General features: G+C 37.0%; 1 protein-coding gene across 1 annotated transcript in view; it reads right to left on the bottom strand.

Annotated features, from left to right (window-relative positions):
• Window positions 1–18,049, bottom strand: part of lhfpl6 (LHFPL tetraspan subfamily member 6) — a 38,946-nt gene extending 20,897 nt beyond the window's left edge. Inside the window, exons 1-2 of the mRNA XM_081355126.1 lie at window positions 17,800–18,049; window positions 16,210–16,715 (exon numbers count right to left, since the gene is read on the bottom strand). Of these exons, the coding sequence (XP_081211252.1) occupies window positions 16,210–16,594 (385 nt within the window). The 5' untranslated portion in view covers window positions 16,595–16,715; window positions 17,800–18,049. The remainder of the gene's footprint in view (window positions 1–16,209; window positions 16,716–17,799) is intronic.
• Window positions 18,050–24,138: the final 6,089 nt, after the last annotated feature.

Raw genomic sequence — 24,138 nt, 5'->3', positions numbered from 1 at the left:
CAAGGTCACCGTCTAGGAGACATGCATCACAAGTAGAGTCATCATCAGCTTGGATGTGGGAAAGAAAATCCCAGTTAAGCTCAGAGGAAATGGATTGCAGTTGGATGATATCAAGATACCCTAATACAATTTCGCTTTCTCTTTCCCCAGTGTAATATTCAGGGCTTGATACTCTGCCATAATAATACTGAAAAAATATCTCACCTATATAGCAATAGAGGGTGAACTGGATTTCTTTTGTCCCTCAGTTTATAAAACCAGTGATATTTTTGTAAAATGAAATCAGGAAATAATAACATGCAAAGCTATTGTGAAATAAACAGACCCAGAGGTTTCAATAAGACACATTAGTGAAGATGTGAACATTGACTTGAAAGATACGCCAAAGCTCGATGAGACAAATAGAGAGTAAAAGAGGAAAAGAAAATACATTTTTAAGCGAAACATAGATGATGTTATTAAAATGAGATATATGAGGGAAGGGGAGTTTGACGAGGAGTGTCACATGTTATTCTGAAGGATAAAGGTCTTCAGAATAAATGATCGACTATAGATTCTTACATTTTCGGAAGCCATTATTCATAGTTTCTCTCTTGGTGGTTTTTAACACGTCGCTAGATGGATGCTAGGGTGTTCTGGCTGGTTACAAAACAAAACAAAATGTACAAATTTATAAATAAAATAATAAAAAAGAATAAAAAAAGTATATTTTTTATATATTTAAGCAGCATGATTAGCACTAAATAGGTAATTGTTATGTGCCAGTGGTTATGGTTAAGGGTTTGTTAAAATCCCTAACCCTGAGTATGAGCAATAAGTCCAAGCAAGCAACACTAAAATGATGCGAAATGCACACACTCCTACTGACAGAAAACTCTGGTTACAAATCATGGAAAGACTGCCAACTAGAAAATTAAATCTCTAGTTTATAGTCCACTGCTCATGTGAAGAATTGGTGTGTGTGTGTGCGCGCGCGTGTGTGTGTGTGTGTGTGTGTGTGTGTGTGTGTGTGTGTGTGTGTGTGCGTGTGTAAAAATCATCCATCACAGGTTGTCCTACGCTGCCATACTAAGGTGTCACAGTGTGCTGTGACAGCTGTACCAGGAGTTCAAAGAACAGACTATGACTTGTCGTCCCCCCCGAGACTATGATACCTTCCCTGCTCTAGAACACACAAAATAAATCAAACAAACAAAACCTCTCCTTACTACGTCTCTATACATTTTTATCAGCACAAAGAACCATGCATGCCCTCTTACAGGTCACAGAGGCACTGGGGTCAAGAGTGATTATCTTCCTATTGATCTGTGTCCCGTCATGATCAATACTGTGTCCTTTTCTTCAGCTTGAGAAGGTGACCGTGACTTTTAGTGAGCTACAACCAGATAGAAAAAAACAGTGGAACTATTAAAATAGGATCTCAAACAAGTAAGTAAAATAGGCTCTCAAACAATTGGTGAAGACAGAAAGTTAAACACTCTGTCTTGTCTTAAAAAGCACAATGCTTTGATGCAAGATGCTGAAAAAACAGTGAGACGTCTCAATTATTTCATGTTTAGGCTGCACAAAACACTAAAAAACACATCCTGGACATCTACTAGAACTGCTGCCTTCTCCTTCCATAGCTCTAATAGAAAGCTGATCTATAAGCATGTGAGTGGAGCTGATCTATAAATCTGATCTTCAATTCCCGTGCTATATGCATTTTTAAAGGGGTCATGAATTGAGGAATCAAATTTTCCTTGATCTTTTAACATGTAAGAGGTCATTATACTTTAAAAACATCCTCTAAGTTTTAGAGCGCAAAACTTAATCATTAGTCCAAAAACAGCTTTTGATGAAACCAAGCTCTGAAAATGACTCATTTCGGATTTTGTCACATTATTATGTAATAGTGCAATCATGAAAGCCCGCCTCTGCAGAATCAGATCAATGCCTTCTTCTACTTTATCGCATCTTTAGCCCCGAGAGAAGAGCGATACAGGATCACTGGACTAAAAATAACATTACCTTCCAAAGGATCCTAATGCTAGGAGAGTGCTTATTTATTGTGAATTTCTCAGTAGAGCATTATTTGTTCGGTACATTTCACTGTGGATTCTTTGGTAAATCAGTCTCAATTTCGGCAAAAAGACTTTTACTGTAAGATATGGACCCGACAGTAATGCCACAACATATAAGTAACCGTGTTAATTCTAATGTCTGATCTGTGACCAGTGATTTATGAGAAGTAATGATTCATGTACAGTCAGACGTTATTTAAATTGTGATAACATCATATCGAAAGCGATCAGTCCTCCCTTTATAATCGCTGGAGCTGTCAATCAAACAGCGCGAGTTAATGACTGAGTTCTCAAGGTCAAGCTTTATTAAGATCCCTTTAGGGCAATTTGGTTGCAGCACAGGCAAACAGACAACAAACTGACACATACAGTACATCATGGTAGTAAATAACAAACACATATTACGGATTTCAGAAAAAAAAAAGTACAAAAAATACCTAAGATATAAAAATTAAAAAATAAATATATATATATATATATATATACACATACACATATATATATATATATATATATACACATACATATATAAAATATATAAAATAAAAACTTAATAAATACCTTTAAGACTTATTTAATAGTCTGATTGCACTCGGAACAAAAGAGTATTTGTATCGATTATTTTTTATCTTTGGTAGTCTGTAGCGACGGCCCGAGGGCAGCATAGAGAACTCTGAATATAAAAAGTGTTCATTATCTAAAAGCACAGAGTGGGCTCGACTCAAAACATTTCTGTTAAACAGAACTGTCAAGCTTCTTTGCTCTTTACCTATAATCTTCCCACTGTTATTAACTAATTTATTTAGTGCATTTTTGTATTTCACACCAAGATTTCCAAACCAGCAGCTAATGGAAAAAGACAACACTGGCTCTATATAAGACTTGTAAAACAATTCTATCAGTGTTTTGTCTATATTAAATGATCTTAATTTCCTAAGACAGAAAAGACGCTGCTGTCCCTTTTTACAAAGGGCATCTGTGTTCAAGTCAAACCGCAATCTTTTATCAATAATTGTCCCTAGATATTTATAACTGTCCACACATTCCACCTTATTGTACTTGACAAATGTGTCTTGGGAAGGATGTGTTTGTATTCTAAAGTCAATACTCATGTCTTTTGTCTTGGATACATTTATCTGCAAACAAGCATCATCACACCACTTCACGAAATCATCAACCACTGGACCATGGCACGTTTCATTTTCTTCTAAAAGACTCACAATAACTGTATCGTCTGCAAATTTTAAGAAGTACCTATTTTTATGTTTGCTTAGACAGTCATTTGTATATAGAATATACAATAAAGGAGACAAAACACACCCCTGGGGAGAACCTGTGGATATTGTCAAGGGAGCTGAAAGACTACCGTTAACTCTCACTCTCTGAGTTCGTTCAGTTAAAAAATCTAAGACCCAACCTACCAAGTTAAGATCCAGACTAAAATTAGTAATTAATTTTTTTGCTAAAATATGAGGTTGTAGAGAATTAAAAGCAGATGAAAAGTCGACAAATAAGAGCTTAGCATGAGTTTTACTACCCTCCAGGTGCTGTAATACCATGTTTAGTAGAGTTGCTGTTGCATCTTCTACACCTCGCTTTGTTCTATATGCGAACTGAAGAGGGTCTAACAAATCCTTTGTTTTATCTAATAATTCATATTTTACTAATTTCTCAAAACATTTCATTATAAGGGATGTTAATGCTATTGGCCTAAGGTCATTTAGTGTTACAGCATGTGTGGTTTTCGGCACCGGCACTACGGTGGCTTCCTTCCAGAGTTTTGGAACTCTCTGGAGGGCAATTGATCTTTGGACTCCCGTTCTAACATGTTATTGGTGGTTGTTAGTGTATTAGGTACAAAACAGAAATAGATATTAGTACTTCAATAGGTTGGTATATTAACATTACATCAGTTATATTATCATTATATTTACTATAAATTTAAGTTAAATCCGTAAAACCTAAAATGTTGATACTGTATTTTTTTTACAGTAAATTTCTGCCAACTGACGTTTTTTTTTACTGTAAATTTCACTGATTTTTTTTTTGTGTAGTCAAACACTGATTAAGTCATCTAAATGATCCAGTTTATATAAAAGAATGTGTCTAAATGTGTTCTATTACTAGTGTCTAAAACTAGTTCTACTAGTGTATTATAGTTTCAGTGGGTTGAGACATAAAACCCAGAGTCAGTGGCTTTGAATATACACTGAATAAACAATATCCTCTTACTCTGTGGGGTTGAGCATAAACTGGCTTGTCCATTCAGCTCCACACAGTCCTTCATAAGCAACAAAAAATAACTTCTAAATATGTTAAACCGCTGGCCCTTGTTTCACACTGAAGAATGTTATATTTCTGATTACTCTCTACCACTTCTGTCCGTCTTCTACTTCTCGCCAAAAGAAATCAATGTAAGTATTGCATTACCGATGCAGTCTGTCTTTTGCAGTGATTCAAATCCAATATCATTTCCCGAGGTTGTAGGAAAACTGAGGTGAGATTTTTTTTGCATTTACTTTCTAAAAATATAATTAAAGCACACTTACAAAATGGAAAATCAATAGCTTTCAAATGACGCACAGGAGGTCTATTGAACCTGCAACAACAACAACAACAAGCCTTCTGTTATAAAGCTTGCCAAAAAAGAGTTCAGAGAATGTGACTGTGGCAGTGCATTAGAAGATACAGAAACTAGAACTACAAGATAATAAAAGCTTTGTATGTCTAATGGTGTGTATTAAACAAGAAACCGAAAGTAACATTTTTAGGTGGTGGACAAAATCAGGTTAAAGAAAATAGCCATATAGAGACCAGAATATCATGGGTGGGCACTTTTGACTTTGGTTATTAAATAACCCAGCAACCATCCGAAACCCCATAGCAACCATATTAGAAATGCCCTAGCAACCGTCCAGAACCCTCTAGTTCAATGGTGTGTGTTAAAGTGAAAAGGAAAGCACAATATATTGATACTATATTGTTTTGTCTTGTATAAATTATCATCCACTATAAAATGTTATTTAATTGAATATGCTCATTTACTCTATTTTTTTACATTTAGATAACACTCACTTAAAGTTAACCTTTAAAAACAATGTAATCCTAAGCAAACATCAAAATGAATATCCATTTTTTTATACGGTACAATACTATAGTGATGCCTAAAATTATTGGTTTTAATCTTTTATTTTTTACTTGTTTAAACAAATAGTGCAGAAAATTAATATCAGTAATTTATCACTTATTAGCCAAAACGTAATTATCTGCAAGAATGAAAAAAATGGAGCATCCCTAGATTTTACCCCAGTTAAAAGAGTAAAATCACTGACCTTTTGCAGTTCATTGCTTTATAGGAAGACTTTGCAAAAGCAGTGAAAACTAATCAAACCATTTGTCAATAGTAAAGTGATTGTGGAGTGCAATGTTTGTAAAGGAGGAAGTTCTAGCACATAAATAAGCTTGTCTTCTCCTCATCTGACTTTCACCACCAAGCACTTTCCAATCTATATATAACTGCACTAGGCATATTACATCTCAATTACCAGAGCACAATCTGTGAAGTGGCCTGCCAGGGATGAAGGGTTATCACTGCCAGGGCTAGTCATGTCATTGCTGAATTCATTGTTGCCAAGTCAACTGGTCAGAATGTAGACAGAAAAGTTCCACAACTCACATACTTACAATCTGGAACTCTTCATAGCAATTACAACCATTTCTAAAAATTCAGACATCCTGTTTTATCTTATATGTGAGTTGGCAAGTGGATGTTTATGTGCAGTCCTGTCTTATCACAACCCAACACTGTGAAAACAGAGACAGACCTGCACCGGCTCGGACCTGCTGTTACAGATGGAATTTTCCATGAATGACTGGCTTTTTTGGCAGCTTTCGCGACGAATTAGCTGCTGTTTGTTAAAGTCTGCATAAGAATTTGCCAGCAAAGCGAGGACACAAAAGGGACCTGTAAAATAAAATGGTAAAGTAAATTTGAGGACAAACCAAGGCTGCTAATTTAGAGTGTTCTTGGGCCACAGTCAAAACAAACCTGACCTGACAAGATTTCCTTTGAACACAGAGGTGTGTGTCCCTCTCGAAAGCATCTTCTGACTTGTTCTTCTGAAAATTCTTTTACCAAAAGACCGACAAAGCATGACTAAAATACCGTGACAGTAACGTGTGAGAAGGCAATAAAGGGTCAACGATCTCCAGGCGACCCTTTCACTCCAGCTGAGCCCGACAGGGATAGTCTTTATGTTTAACCTTTGAGCTAGACCAACAAGGAACATTAGAGTAAAATAACAAGCCACTACAAAACTATTATTCCAACTGGTTTAAGCTTTTAAAATTCTGTTAAACATCTTTTGTGTTCCACATAAGAACAAAGTTTTACAGGTTTGGAAAGACACAGAATCTTTTGGGTGAAATATCCATTTAATAAAGTAGTTGGGCCAGCAGCTTGACCAAAGTGTCCAAACGGAGTTCCATCATAAAACTTGGCATTCAATCCCTAGACGTGACTGACAGTCCTGAGCTCGGCTCAAGCGGGCGGCCAGCCACTGCTATCAGCCTCGTGCACACGATGTAAAGCCGCACTGTCATCACACACCATTATAGACCACCACAGACTTACACGGACCATAACTCTTATTTCAATCAGCCAGAGACTGAGGAAGGCATGAAATGGTGAGAGAAAAGAACACAGATGAAAAAGGTCACTGCTGTGTCCTAAGCTCATGAATTCATTTACCATCATAACAGCCAACAGCTGGGAATGTTTTCATGAACATAAACGCAGAATTATTCCAAAAGCCTGTTACTTTTAAAAATCACACTGCAGAAAAACCTGTACAATGTTGGTGTGAGGCAGGGAATGAATTAAGAATGCTGGAGTTCTGTTAAGAGGAACCTAATATCTCAGCTATTTAAAATTATAGTATAGCCAAGTTCCCTTTTAAACAAATAGTTCTCTCCAACATTACAATTCTTTTATTATTTACTCACCCTTTGTTAACCTGTATGACTTTCTTTCTTCCTTACACTCTCAGAAAAAAAGGTACAAACGCTGTCACTGGGACAGTACCCTTCAAAAGGGTTCTAATATGTACCATTTAGGTACTAATATGTACACTTTTGGTACCAATATGTACCTTTGAGGGACTAATATGCACTGTTTACGTACAAAGGTGTACCTTTTGAAAAGGTACCGCCACAGTGACAGCTTTTGTACCCTTTTTTCTGAGAGTGTATAACACACTGTCAGTAATTATTATTATTTTTTTTTTTATGTTTTTGAAAGAGGTCTGAAAATTTGAAAAATTCAGTACTCCAGTCTTCAGAAATCTCTCTTCTTCAGAAAACTGCTTAAAATTTTTCTGGATTCTATTTTGTCAGGATTCTTTCAATAGAAAGTTCAAAATAACAGCATTTATTTGAAATAAACATCTTTTGTAACATTATAATACATGTATTTTCTGTCGCTTTCGATCAATTGAATGCATCCTTGCTAAATGAAAGTATTAATTTCTTTAAAAAAAAAGAATATATCGAAGAAAATGTTTAATATCCTTGTCTCTATTTTCACAATTAAACAAAAACACACCATAAAAGTATGATAAAGGTGGTTCATATATGCTAAATTCCGAGTCTGTATTACTCATACAATAGTTTATTTTGAGAAGACAAACATTTAATTCATTATTTACTGAAATTATTCACAAATTGTTCTTCTGAGTCGGAGTAAATAAATCGGTTGATCCAGTTCACAAAAGCAGTGTGAATGATCTGTTCACAAATCAGATCCAGATCTAAAGTTCAACTCACTCTCAATGTAAACTCAATGATTCGGTCGCAAGACTCCTAGAATAGGAGATCAAGTCTTATTTTTGTTTTGTTTTGTTCATAATACAAATATATCGTATGGCTTCTGAAGACTTGCAGTATATAATAAATAAGTCATATGGAGCACTTTTATGATATATTTATGATATGTTTTGGTGCTTCTCTGTCCTGTTTGAAGCTTGAAAGCTCCAGTCCTCATTCACTGTAACTGCATAAAAAAGTGAGCAGACACATTCTTTGTTCTCTGTTCTTCTTCTATGTAAGAAAGATCATCATGAGGGTGAGTAAATGACAGAATTTTCACTACATCAGCTTCAACAGAAACTGCAGGTTACAGTGCTGTAGAAAAAAACTAAAAAAATATTCAAACTCAAGAAAGCAGTAAACAGACTGAAAAAAAATCCATCAAGGCTCTAATGGTTCCTCAGAGATAACACATTCAGGTTGCGAAAGATGAAAACCCTTCTCTACTGAGCTTCCTTCAAACATGCATGTGCCATCTGTGTGAATCCAAGCCTTTCTTCTCTTCTGCTTTATCCTCAAAAAAATCTCCCTCTGCCACGCTTTTGGATCGGTCTCCGAGTTAGGAGAGAAAACCATTTATTTCCTCTTCTACTGTAGCCAAAGAATGTCTCTGCTGCCACAGTCGTGGACCTTAGAGGACCATCTGGAAGCCTGGAACATTCCAGTATGATTGCCCTAAGGAGAATGCAGACCTGCATTCCAATCTGAGGGAGGGAGCCGGGCCGGAGAGGGACCACGCAGCGCTGGAAGTGGACTGAGCCAAGTCAGACATGGAACTTCTCAAAGTTCTTGAACACAGAGGATCCTTTGTTCACTTATCCATAGAAAGTTGGCTTTGTTCAAATGTGAGTGTGCAAATTTGTGAAAAGTTAATAACGTCTAGCTCTTGCCCTACTGGATAAGAAAAAACTTTGTAATGAGAAATTAAAGTGATATTTCACAGAAAAATAAAAATTCTGTCATCTTTACTCACCCTCATGTAGTTCCAAAACCTTGGAAAAACGCCATTGTTTCAACTCAACGGCAAACCAAACCATAAATATCTAAATTATTTGACAAAAAAGGAGGTTGTAACCATGAATTAAAGATTGGAGGTGATCAAATATAAAAGTTTAAGAAATGATTTGATTCAGATCTTTTCAGTTGATTTGGGATGAATCGGTTGATCCATTTCACAAAAGATGTCTGAATCGTGTTCAAGAACTATTCAGACTAATCCAGTTCTCAAATCAACTCACTGACTCAATGATCCAGTCAAAGCGGATAACAGCTCACTGGAGGGGATGATTATTACTGAATAATGATGTCGATTTCAGTCAAAAGCTATTGTATGACATGGAAACTACTTTATTTATAGTCCTCATTGATTGAAACTGATTGGAATAGAACGATCAAGTCATACGTGTTTGAAACAACATGAGGATAAGTAAATGATGAATTTTCATTTTTTTGTGAACTATTCCGTTAACTTGAACAAAAGATCCATGTCTCATATTGCTCATAGTTTTGTCAGATGATGACGGAAGAAGGAGTGCTAAATACTATTTTCAAGGGACGCTGAAGCAGACTGAGGACATGGTAGGCGGGCAAATATGAAAAAGTATCAGGATGCTTTTTCGTGCGCTGCACTCACCCACATGCTCGCATATGCTATTCTGAGCATCTGAGGATTTGAACGTCCCCGCTCTCTTGTGAATCACTGCCTTTCTCAATTATGTGAGCTGGTTTCAAGATTTATGCCTCAAAGCTAAAATATCAAACTGGATTTGAAGACAAGATTTTTTTTTTCCAATGAATAATTCATGAATGAAAGCTCTCCTTCCAGCACGTGTCCGCCTGACTCGTTTATCTGGCCACACACACCCCCACACAGATGCTCAAAACAATGGTAACACAAACCTCTTTATATTCAACAAATCCATAGCAAACTCATTGTGAGTCTCGTCGTCCAAACAATATACACTATACTATTCTCGTCACTTTGTATTTTGGGAAATACTTTACATCATATTTAGTGGTTAAAATGACTGAATTTCAATACAAAAAAAAACCTTTTATTCATATTTAAAATTCAATTTTAAATTGGTATTGTCAACTGACAAAAAAAAAAAAAGACAAAAAAAAAAGTGTCACAAAAGGCATACCCCCAAAAATGTATTTGATCTCACTCTCAACCCCAAGTTTCTTCGCATTTTGTCCTTGACCTACAATGAGCAAAGTGAGCAAAGATAGCACCTATCATTCCAGACTAGCGCAAAGCAAAGGCAAAGATTTTGTGGAGCTGAAAATGAAGTCATGCAGCACACCGCTTTTCTCACAAGAATGTAAACATGCGAAAACCAGTCAAAGCCATGACCTACATATCATTACAGCTGTGTACAGTTTTGTCAAGGCGGCCAATGCTGTGGCCAGAGTCATTTCCTTAAGGAGTCACGGAGGAATCATTTCTTGTAAACCATGTGGGTTTCTTTATAAAAGTTGTGATTGACCAACTGATGGTGCCCTGCTGCTCTCACATTGTTTTCTCTGGAATCTGGAGAGATGCTATCATCATCTCTCCCAAATATGCCTTAAATTATGTGTGACTCAAATAACAAGAAAATGGAAAGTGGAACTGTTATTGCACATCTTGTATAATGACCCATTTTTATTTTCCGAATGATAAAATATCCCTATAATTGCACTTTGCAATGGGAAAGTACATACTAGCATAGGGACGTGTAACGTCAAAAAAAAAAAAAAAGGAAAATTGCGGAAAGTTACTTTTAAAAGTAATGCTTTACAATATTGTGTTACTCCCTAAAAGTAACTAAAATTGTTATTGAAAGTGATGCGTTACATTACTTTTGCATTACTTTTTCCCACCTGGGCTTGCTTGTTTGTTTTTTAATAACAATAAAAAAATAATAATATTAAATACAGATTAAAGTATATTTGTGTTAACATTTAATGTTTCACTATGCGTTACTTGAAAAAAGTAATCTGATTACGTAACTCGCGTTACCCTCAACACTGTTGATATCAAGTTGTACTGCTAGCATCTGTAAATTCATTACTTTAAAATTCATTATAACTTAACGTTTAAATTCATACATTTAAAAGAAGCTGTGGTAGTTTCTGCCTTTAATTTTTTCATTATGCCATTGACTTCAGTAAAAGAAGTTGAAAGGGAATAATTACAAACATCTCTTTCATAGCACAAAGGGTTGCGAGCAATATTTGCACGCATGGATGCACACTAGTACATCATTCAGGCATCTTCTGGAATTTTATTTTCTATAACGTACTATAATTCAGAAGGCACTAGGGTGAATCTAACAAAATCTGTCATGAAAAAGTCCCTACAAAAATCTAAAGAAAAAAATAAGAATATATATTTTGCATATAATTAACATTTTAATCTTTTATTTTTTTATATTATATTGACTAAGCACATTTTCCTTTTTCTTCAATATAAAAAAGAAATTATTTCTTACAATATAATTAGTATAATGTGCAAAATAAATTTAATTGTAAAATATTTCACATCATAGTTTTTGTTGTTCTACCAGTAATTTACGATTTTTCCCCCCAAATATTTTTTAACTTAACACAGTAAAACAAAAATTACGGATTTACAGCATTGAGTATCATCATGTTTAATAATACATTATACAACCATTCGATAAACCTGTAACATGCACCATTAATGAAATAAATACTGGGGACATTAAAGTAAAGAAAATTTGGGGAAACTTTGCTTAATAGCTGGTTTTACTGGTTTTAAATATAGGCTTCATTGTCCTTTATGTCAAATATTTCTTTTTGATTTTTGGGTGAAACATGGCTGGCCTTGTGAGATTTCTAATCTTTCATTTCATTTAGAAAGGAGGAAATGTGGATTGAAATTCATCCTGGATTCATAATGGGCTACACCCATTGTTGTCAAGTTTACAAGACAATATCTGTTACAACTGTCATTGATTTCTGTGAAGGACAGAAACAGATTTTCTTTACCTCTGCTCCCCCGTTCAGTTCACTAAGTGTCACTCTCTCAGACTTATTTTCTCCTATTTTCCAGCAACATTCCAAATACATTCCAATGAGTCGACGGAATTTTCAGACGGATTGACAGACAGTGAGAAACTGACAGTGAGACATAGTGAGAGATGTGCACCAGTCTTCTCGTCGTACTGGAGCCAGTAAGTCTCTTCCTGCCGTTGCAGCTGTCTCCATCAGCTGGATCCTGCCTGTCTTTCCCATTCACACCACCCTACGTCCTCTCATCTCTCCATCCGTCTCTTTCCAAGCGCCCAGGGGTCGGCACGGGTCAGCTAAAACCAGCGTTTACACCCTCAGCTAGGCCTGTTCCCACACAACTACAAATACACACGGCACGTCGCTCAAGCGCACACGCTTCCATTCACCCACACGAATGTACACGAAAATCAGCAGTTCTCAACACCCGGTCGTATCCCCAATTAGAAACATTCCAGCGTGACTAATTAAATATTGCCAATCTAGATTTAAACGAGAGAGATTTACACAGCACACAAACGTGACATATTGGACATCTGAGCTAACAGAGGGAAATCAGGAGGCGAACCCTGCAGTCCAATGTGACCGGACGGAAAGTCAAGGACAACTCTGGAAAAGTTAATGATTATTTTCATACTTATCCTGCTTAATGACTTAAAGATAAGAGTAAAACACCATATTATTGTGCAGTTTTTAAACTCTGAGAACAATGAACATTAAACACTGAAAAACAACATACATGCTTTCCAAGCTGCATTGACTCTCTGTTGGTATTCGTTGAAAGTTTACCGTTCAAGAAGTGAAAGATTACAGTAAGACAATGCCATACTGCTGCCGCCTGGATTACTGAACCGTCACGTCTCAAAGCTCACTTGAGCACTTGTACACAGAGTTTTTGCCACCTGACTTATTTGTGTTTTCCTCAGGGTAAGGTTGTATAAGATTTCCCCACTGTAAATACAATGACGTGATCTATGGAGTGAAGGGGCCACAAAAACAGAATGATTGTGATATATTGAGTCACAGCTGGACATACTGTAAGTTGGCATCATTTCTGTCACTTGAACTGAATGTGGGGAATTCACAATTATATTATAGAGGATATACATGCAAATAGGTCTGTAAGATTTTTTTGAAAGAAGACTCTTATGCTCAACAACAAGCTCAAAAATACAGTAAAAAATGTAACATTTTATTACAAATAACAAAATAATTTATCCCTGTGATGGCAAAGCTGAATTTTCAGCATCATTACTCTGTTTTCAATTCCTCTTTTTATATATATTTTTATGTTAAATCATTTTAGAGTCTTGCCTGCAACCACTGCAGAAAATGAAAAAAAGTTATATCGACTCTAGTGGGCATTGATATGGTTCAATGAATGCATTCTTTTTCATCTTCTACTGTGAAATGCATACAGTGCAGAAAATACTTCAACAGTTAAGAGAAAAAGGTAAGAGATAAGGAAAGAAAATTATAGAACAGACCTTTGATAGAGACAGTAAGGCATTGCATAAGGGATGAAAAGCATGGGAGAAATTCAAAAAATGTTTGTATTCGCAAAATGTAACAAACTCATCAGGCATTGTCATTACAGCAAAGTGTGAAACATCTCCCAGGAACTGGTTGTTCTGAAAGGATATGTCCTCAGTATTTCACTAATGTGATAAGAAGACATTAAAGAGTAATTGAGAAAACACCCAGACCAACTGAGTCATATCGGCAGATCTCTCAAGCGAATAAGACTCATTTCAAGGTCTTGTGTTCTTATTAGACAGGATCCTGACAGTATTTAGACGGAACCCATAAATCCTATGGTAAATTCAGTGTATAAAACATGACTGAGCCGACTGTCTTTCAGGAGGGTGCGTGATGTATGCAAACATGCAACGGGTGCTGTGAAGCGAGACGTGGGTGTGAGAGGAAATCCAACATGATGCAGGAACGTTAAACAATAGACTTCACAAGTTCGACCTATTAATGAATAATATTCCCATCTGAAAAAGGGCAAACTGAAGATGTGACACCAATATGTCATCTGGCATCTGGCCCAGAATTAGCAAGTCTCTATCGCCCTTACTGTATCAAGTGATTAAAAAAACAAAGCAAAGCCACAGCTTTCTATGGCAAGGAAAAACTACAAACAGGAAATATTTAGTTGCCCATGAATAAAACATCACAAAGCAAGCCGGTGTATGTATCAAAGTGTGTGTGTGGTAAAGTTAAGAGAGCACAAAGGAGAAAGGGATATGAAAGGGATATGAAAGAGAGAACAGTTGCCTACAGTCCCTCATAGAGAGGTCACGTAAAATCAACCTTCATTATTTCCCATCTCATTGAAATGGAGCAAAGTCACTGCTCTGAGGCAAGTCAAAAGAAGAAAGGGTGATGTAAGTCATAAGGGCCCGTGAGGGGCCCGCCTCCCCTCATATACTGCTCATTACAGGGCCAATTCATAAGCAGATCTGTTACTGCCTCACATATATAAAGATCTCGTAAAAAGGACAGTTACAAGAGCCAAATTATGCTGTGTAACCTGCTCTTTTTCTACCTGTGTGTGTGAGCAAGACTGCATTTGCAAGGCACATCCATTTTCTTGACCATTAAAAGCTTATTTGGCATTTGGCCATATTTGACTAGTTTTCCCCAAGGAGGTCAGGTAAATTTGTTCTTCACAGACGTTTGAACAAGTCTGTTCCCCCCTCATAAAACCTCTGTATAAATTACTGAGCAATTTAAGTTTCTCAGCTAATGCTGAGGTCCTGTGAGAAATCGAATACCATCCGGAGAGGAATGTGTGCGATTACAGTATATTATTTTTCACAACTCTTCTCCTCATTTACTTTGACCTTTGGTGAATGCCATAACTAAAGCTTAAATTTCTCGTTTCACTGCCTGGTGAGTCTTCATGATGGATTTAGACCTTTCGGCTGACTTCAGCTTGCCATCTGGGTAAAATAACAGTTGGCGGTTCAAGTACTGCTGGTATTGCATCCGATATAAAAAGAAAAGCACTACAGAAAGTCCAATCACAAACTGATCAGAAAGGCCACTGTAGTAGAAGCATCAGGTATGATTCTTACTTTAATGACCTTTTCTTAAAGGGACAGTTCACCAAACAAATGTAAATTCTATTAACGTTTACTCATCCTCATGTCGGCCCAAACCTGTACGACTTTTGAAGGATCTTTATTTCGTAAAATGAAAGTCTATGGATATGATGGTATGGACAAAAGAAAGAACACTACGATATAAGAATTCAAAATATCTTGTGAGTAGAGTAAATGATGAGAGAATTAAAATTTTTGGATGAACTATGCTTTTAATTATACACATAATAACGTATATAACTTATTTTATCATTTTACCAAATTTTCCATAATATGCCCACACCCCGTCCGAAATCAGTACATGAAATCATAAGACATTCTGTGTTGTGTTAACAATTGTAACTCAATCGTTGTTTGGCAAACCAATCCCGTCTAAACAGGCATGAAAGGACATGAAAGGAAACTCTTGTTTGCTTTTCACCATTTGTTCGGTTAACAAACAAACTCAAACTGATTTTCACCAGGATGTAAGTTTGGTGTCTTTGCCCAAATCAGCAAGAGGTCACAGGCTCCTCTCTTCACAGGATGACACGAATCGTAGCGACCGAATGTCAAAACAAGCACACTGAGTTTCGCTAAGAGGATGCGGTCGTCATGTGTTCCCTCTCAGGAGTTGCTAAGTACGTCTAGGAAGACAGCAAATGGAAGTGTGTGTTTGCAAAGTTGCAGTGTTTCATCTGACTATCCATTTATCAAAATATTCATATACTGACAACCCATCTATGCATCCAACCAATAAATGCACAGAAAACTAGTAGCCGACCAATGCCAATACCAATTAACCAGAAAGTGGGGTGGCCGATATAAATCCGATATTGGTATAAATCTGAAATTAGAATTTTTTTTTAATAATAATTATATTATATTATATAAGCAAATGTTAGGCTATTTTTTAGCATTTCATTTAATTAAATTCTATTTCTATTACAGGACGATAAACCCAAAATAAATATCGGCAGAGTTATCATCATGGCTAGTATGTCAATCTATAACCACTTAATATTATGACAGTTGTCCATTCAATTATTCATTATTCACAATTATCATCTCTCAATTCAGTCTCATTCAGGCAACTAATACATCCATTCATCCAACCATTTATCCATTTACCCATCCATTGAATCTCCAGTCAAGGTCCTTATAATTGGACTCACCTCCCACGAACTGTATCCCTCCTGCCACTCGTCCGATGGTGCGAGAGATTAGATCCGTAACACAGCATCCCATCATTGCTGTGAGAGCCACCAGGAGCAGCAGTCCACAGCCTGTCCCAGTCACCACCGTGCAGATCCTCCACTCCAGACTCGGGATGCCCTGGAAGGAGGCATAGCGCCCACATTGCTCCAACATAACCGTCCCACCACGAGCTTCATCCCTTACGGGATAGGAACAGCGCCGGAATGTTCCAAATGACACTGACTTACCCATCTGTGACCCAAGCAGCCAGTATGGCATGAAGAAGCCTATGCAAGATGTGGCTGCACATAGGAAGGACAACAGGGCCCATACCACACCTGCACATGTAAGACTGGATGCCATCACGCTCAGCTCAAACTAAAAGCTTTCAGATGCAAAAGACACTTGATTTTAGGTTGTGCACATGCAGAGCTACTAAGCCCACCGGCCCAGATCCTCCCGATGTCTTCCTGCTCGGTTACACCTGAGGAAATAGTAAAAAGTGTGGGAAAATCAGTAAAAAGTCATAAGTCCAAGGTGACAACTAAGCTCTATATTACCCCGACAGTAAATGACAAAAACGAATTAACGCTGCTGCTGTGGGTGCTTCTACTGTACAACAGCTCAGGGAGTATAATGGCAAATTTTAGATAATTTTCTCTGTTCAGACTGCTGTAATCAATCTCTCTATATTTTTCTATCTTTGGGAGTCGTGGAAACACTATCATGGATTTTTTCATTTGCTGTTGAAGCAAATGGGAATACAAAAAAATATATTTGCTGTCATTCCCCTTTTATCATTATAGAAGTTTACTCAACTATGACGACTTCCACTTCTGAGAACCCAGGAAATTATAGATTTTTGATTGACTTTTCCAGTCGTGCATGATTACTCATTACTAAAATTTCTGAGGTAGTTTTCTAGAGACCAATGAACAGACTTAAACTATTAAATGCATTATTGAAATAAAATGTCACCAATAAGACAAAAATACAATATCCAGGCAACAAAATACTTTTAAGACTCAAAACTCTGGATTATGGTATTTAAATGAATGAAGAGTGCGTTTACAATTTACATTTTCACACCTAATAATATATATATATATATATACATTTGTTTCAGAAAAAATATTTTTAGGATGTTGACATTGTGTAACATGCTGTAGCTACTCAATCTAAAATCATTTTATACGGAATTTTGCTCATTTTATTAGCATAATAGATTATACATTTTATGACTTCATATTAATGGAGAGACTACATGTGATATTTGTAGTTTTAAAATATGTCACATGTCAGGGCCATTTAAAATTGCTTTAAAAAACGAGCGCAAGTAAGAGGAGATTTAAAATGGTAAAGCACATACGACACACTTTCCTCATGCATTCATTTTGACCTAAAATCTTGATTTTGATAAAAGAAAAGTTAATGGACACATTATGAGTAATCTATCCATAACCATGTGGGATGTAAACATAAAGGAAAACATTATGACGAGCTGTCATGTAGAACCATAGTCCAAAAGTGAGTCAGAAACTGATTTAAGCATGCAATAGATATCTCACATGTCTGTGTCGTTCACTCTTTCCGATTCCACTTGTTTTCAAGAACTAAAGAGCATAAAACACGAAAAAATGTGGCGTATGCTGTCTGTTTGCTTCTATCCTGTCCTGGGTCGAGCGTCCCTGAAGTCTTTAACTCTGGCGTCAACAGTCCACTCACTGCCCGAGCACATGCACGTCTCCGCCCGGGACTAAACCGAGTGTTAATACGGAGTAGGAAAGTGCGCAAGCGGAGGCATCAATCTCCAGATCCTCCGCCCAGGGGCTGGTCTGACAATATGCTGTGTTTCCCAAGACTCCGCCTGGCTGCCGCGCGCTCTCTCAAAGTCCCTCGTCAAAGTCAAAGCAATCATTTATTGTCATTCGGTGTTCCGTGGGAGAGTAGAAACGAAGTACAGTGTCTCCAGCAGCTATGGTGAAAAAATATATTAGGTTACAAATGTTTTGAAGACAAATAAGTAATTTATACCCTATATGGGGTACAATAATAGGCTTCATTTCACAAAATACAAATTAAGTTTAAACATCAACAATAATTTATGAAATTAACTATATTACGATTTTAATCATAAAATTAAAAAGCAACAATACAATTTCTAGTTTACATAAAATACATAATTTAGATAAAATATTCTATAGCCTACCTACGTTATGTCTGCTGCGCCACATGCCCCGTCAAATACTGATGTGCGATTGAAGAACGAATCGTTCTTTTGAGTCGGAAATTTTGAAGTAGCCTACTTTACACTCAGTTTCAGTCAATCTCATGTTAATCTTGAGTACCTATAGAGTAGTATTGCATCCTTCATATCTCCAAAAAGTCTTTAGTTTTATTATATTTATAAAAGAAAGATAGGCTGTTCCGAGTCTTTCCGAAAAAAACCGAGCGGCTGGAGGCTGTGTGGGCTGTGCTTACGCGCCGATAGCTGACAACACACAGACATTTGAAGCAGTTTTACTCACGGTTCCAACGCACGACCGTTAACCTTTATCGTTGGGACTGCTCCATCCTTAAGCATTAGACGACCTGCAAATCCGGCGTCGAACTGGGCCTTGTTTATAAAACAATCATCGTCGAAATGCACTAGCAGCTAGCACAGAGCTTTGATGGTCGCTCTGGTCTACGGGTGCGCGCGCGCCCTTCCGGGAGAGTGCCCTTAGGACCCATATAAGGAAATTCCGCCCCATCTGACGTCACACATGCCCATACTCGAAAAAAGCTTTCCGAAACTTGTGACAAACCGGAAGGAGTATTTTTGGCACAGAAATACTCCATCAAATGTACAACTTAATTTTTGAAACTTTGTCCATGTTTAGCATGGGAATCCAACTCTTTAACAGTGTAAAAAAATCAGTATGCATGAAATAGCATTTCACCCCCCCTTTTTAAGGAGTAAACAATGAGGTTCATACTCATGTTATGCAGCATGTTTGAGCTCCCTCAAGAACCAATGAGGTTTGTTCTCGTGTGTTACTCAGCATGTTTGAGCTTCAGCAAGAACCAATGAGGTTTGTTCTCGTGTGTTACCGTATTTTTCGGACTATAAGTCGCTCTGGAGTATAAGTCGCATCAGTCAAAAAATGCCTCATGAAGAGGAAAAAAACATATATAAGTCGCACTGGACTATAAGTCGCATTTATTTAGAAATTTATTTCACAAAATCCAAGACCAAGAACAGACATTTAATCTGGAAAGGCAAGTTATTCAACTACACAGTAGCACACAGAACAACAGGCTGAATAGGTGTCTGGTGTGTTAACGCAACACATCAACAGTTATTCAGCTACACAATAGCATAAAGAACATAATACCTGGGAGGCTGAATAGGCTAAACTAACATAAGCCAGCGAGTCCAACATGCAAGTTACCAGTAAACAAGTTAACCAAGCTCCCGCGATCTCATTTCACATCATTTTCTTCATCCTTGGTGTGTCGCTTCTGAACATCTCCGCCAATTAGAGTGCCCTCTCGCGGCTGTAGACGGTAATGTTTTCTCTTGGTTCATCTCAGTCTGAATTAATTTTGATATATAAGTCGCACCTGACTATAAGTCGCAGGACCAGCCAAACTATGAAAAAAAGTGCGACTTATAGTCCGGAAAATACGGTACTCAGCATGTTTGAGCTTCAGCAAGAACCAATGAGGTTTGTTTTCGGTGTCAAGCAGCATCGGTTTCGCTGATCAATGTTTAAATGTGAATAAAAGACTAAATTAAATCTTTTCATCATATAAAGCAATCAAGTCTCTGGTCTCTTATGGATTAGTTTTACTATCTCTTTATGAACTTTTTTGAAATGTCAAAGTTTCAGTTGCGTAGCTGTCTATGGAGGAACAGAAAGCTCTCAGATTTCATCAAAAAGATCTTCATTTGCGTTCAGAAGATGAACGAAAGTCTTACGGGCTTGGAACGACATGAAGGTGAGTAATTAATGACAGAATTTTCATTTTTGGGCGAACTAACCTTTTGCAAACTGCTGAGTTTTGAAAGCTAGCATGGGCTAGCTAGCATCAATCACATGTATGCTGTCACAATGCCTAAACGGCACATACAAACTGATGTTTATCAAAATGGTTCTGAGGGCAGCAATGACCTTCAGGAACCGACAGAGGAGAGGGTACACTGTCAGCACCTCTTCTTGATCCATTATTATAATTTCCATCCTGCAGTGTTATTTCTCATCAGCAGTGTCTCTCTGGTGGCATTGGCTAATGTGGCTGTAATGATGTTTTAGTATTCAATATCTTCACTGCTGTTTCATGCATTTTATTATGAACCAAAAGCAACATCAGAGATTTGCTGCATGTTAAAGCAGTTCTGACCCTGATGAGAAATGCAAATTGGGGGAGCCCACCTCTACTTCTTTCCCTTGTGTAAAGCGATGCAGCCGTAAGCAGTCATGCAGAATTCATAGAAAGCGCCTCTTGCGCATGAAATATCCAGACTGAAAGACTACTTTATTTGATATGTATACTGTGATATAGCCTAGTGTTTAAAGATCTGGGCAGCAAATGTCTGTCCAATGATTAGTTATTGGGTACTTATGACTTCTATAGTGGGATGTATTTCCTGCACACTTCAACCAGAACTTGCCTTTGAGTGGAAATCTCTCAATCGAATGTTAGAGAGAGCACAATTTGAGCAGTCTCCTCTGATTCAATCTCCTCCTCTGAGTCAATCCTCTGATCTCATTCAGTTTGTTCAACTCAGGTCTGTTTGAATCTCTGTATAAAGCCTTTTAGATAGACGGACCATTTAGCTTCTCAATGGACCATGATCCTACAGGAAAACACCACACTAATTTCTGTAAAACTCTTTTGCATCTGGCTCTGCATTCAGATCATTGAAGTGTTTGTGACCATATGTTTGCTTGATGTTTTTCCCCCTTACCACTGAATAATGTTACTCACACACACTTTGTGATGCTGCTCCCATTGGTGGTTTTAATTGCACCAACACAAAGAAAAAGGTGCAATATTTCACTTACCAGCCTCACAGCATGATATTATTCTGTTTAGCATATTAAAAATCTGTATGCAAAAATTTCCATCTGTATTCGATTATTATTTGAACTGCATATGCCCAGCCTATGTTCAATTTTCAATCTTGACATCCTAAAATAATCTTTGCCTCCTAAAATCTTGATTCTATTAATAATTAACAAACTATATTTTATAATAAAACAATGAATAAACAATAATAATACAATTATAGTAATGTTAATAATGTTTAAATAAACACCCCACATGACTGACTTTGGCTATTAGTAATGGGGTGCTGTGTAGGAAACACAATAAAATGCATTTACCAGCTAATAAATTTAAAGAACTTTAATTTATGATATTTGTGTCCTGTGAGTTATTGCTTCATTAGCTCTTATGATTACTTGAGCACCAAATCAATTTGCAGAAGCCATATTGCTTTCCACCTGACTGATCTGATTTCAGCTCAATATTCAGTGAACCCAGTAAACCCAGATGTCTATTAAAAGTGTAAGGAGATGCCAGATGTGTGTTCAGCTCAATAGAATTCACCTGCATGTCACAGATGTATATGACAGTAGTTAATTTAGTGCCAAGCTGACATTTACCATGAACTGAGACCTTGTTACCCTATCGGAGCATCTGACTTTGATGGCAGTTTGCGACCTGGGAGAGCAAAGACACTCATCAAAACACGACCATTATAATTATTCCCTCTCCCTCAACACAAGTGGTTATGAGCTGTCAAAACTTCATAAGAATGTTAAATAGTCTGTCTTTGTGGTGTAGTTGCACCATGTTGCTTAAACTGACAAATGTGATCCACAGAGACACCATAACTGTTACCTGCTAATGATGAAGAATCTCACAAGAGAAGTTAATGAGATCTCACAGTTACCCACACATTTACCTCATTACTGTGAATACTTGAAGACAGTACAGTCTCCCTGTAAGAAATTCGTCATTCAGGCTGACAACGAAAGTCATTTTATAGTGGTTGCCATTGTCCTTCCCTTCTTCACTGAGTTGAGCCAAGATTAAGAAGAAGGCATTTATGCTGCATGCAGTGGAAATGCTCTCCAAGTCGCATTCGATACCAATGCGATCATTCAAACCACCTCAGGAGGCCACATACGTTAATTGTTATACAAATGGAACAATGTAAAATAAAATGTGGCACATAACAGCTGTTGCATTTTATATCGCAATCGTAAAAGCAATTTGGGCCATGCTGTTAGTTCATATGGACTACATCAAGTGCGGAAACACATTTATTTGGCCAAGTGTAAATGACACCCAGTCAGATTTGTGAAGTCACAAATGACACACAGAAGGAGTCATGAAGAACAAAGGATGATACCTTGTTTGAGCATGATCAGGGGTAGAGGGGTGGAGATGATGGAAAAGGGCAACATTGAGTGAGTGAATGAATCAGAGAAAGAGGTTCTGTTATTCACCCTCCAGAAGTCTCAGCCATGAACCTCGCAACACAAATCATAAATGCAAACACAGCACTCTGTGAAGGAGAAAGGGACAGAGAACCCATAACACATAGCGCTCAAATTGACTTTCACACTTTAACACCCCTGTAGTCCCTTTTTAGCTTATAGACAACTTCTGTTTGCTTTCTAATTAAATGTCAGTGATGAATGTAATGAATAAAGATAACAATTTTCTTTTATCCCTCTCCTTTTTAATTATCATCCTTCATTCAATTATAAGTAAAGTGTGTAACTTCTGTGACACTTTAGCACCATCCTTTAAAGGTATAGTTCACCCAAAAATTTAATTCCTCACCCTCATGTTGTTCCAAACCCATAAGACTTTCGTTCATCTTCAGAACATAAATTAAGATATTTTTGATTAAATCCCCCACCCCCAGTTTGGGTTACATCTCTGACATGTCTAGAAAGAAAACAGTTTAGAAATGACAAAATGTATGACCTATATTAAATTGTTCTGTTGTTTTTCCACTTTTCATCAGACCAAATGTAATTACAAGGAGCATGTGTTGTTTTTTCAGAGAGAGACGCAAAAAACACCACCTGACAATAAATCTCAAGGTAGCTACTTACTTGGCTTAGCCATGAACAAGCCTATACAATTAGTAGATGGCAACCATGTCATTTTGCAACCCCATTCATTAGATTAAAAAAGTCATTGTGCTCTTGCTTGGGAAGTTCCTGATTTTTCTCCAGAGTAATTCATTTGATGTCACTTTGGATGCTGCATTTTAGTGGTTTGTTACTTTATTTAATTTGTTCTTAATTAAAATCCTTTTTTTACGTCTTGCAGAAGTTTACTGAGGACCCCTAGTGGGCCACTGCTGTAAAGATTGGGAGCCAGTATTCCATCTAGTTCTGCTTCAGGATCCAGATTTTACATTTGGCATCAAGTCGTTACACAACTCAATATAAAAATTCTTAACCGCACAAAAGTACACAAAAAATCCTTGATGAAAAACTGAGGAGTTTGATTGGACGCACATGTTTTGAGGCCAGAAACAAAAAGACATGGGAAGTGTTTTTTCTCCCTATTTAATCCCACTTTTTTTTTTTTTTTATGATGATTCCCTGCTGACACTATCAGAACAGACCCAGAAGTTGAAACCCTTTAAAGTATAGAGAAATGTGATAATTATTCTAGATTTTTTACCCCTCCCAATATATTAATTATATTGTATATTAATATTTAATGTAGAATGTTGTAATAGTTTAGGCCTAGATTAAATGGATTACAAACATTACAGCTAAAGACCATTTAAACCAAGCGCACAAAGATTCTCATAAAAAGCTTTACCAGATGAATAAAAATTCCCTTGGAGGATAAAGTTGTTTGAATCATGTTAAAGCAGCATCATA

The sequence above is a fragment of the Scardinius erythrophthalmus genome, assembly GCF_964197995.2.
Source record: "Scardinius erythrophthalmus genome assembly, chromosome: 23".
Taxonomy (NCBI): Eukaryota; Metazoa; Chordata; class Actinopteri; order Cypriniformes; family Leuciscidae; genus Scardinius; species Scardinius erythrophthalmus.
This window is presented reverse-complemented; position numbering and strand designations above follow the sequence as displayed.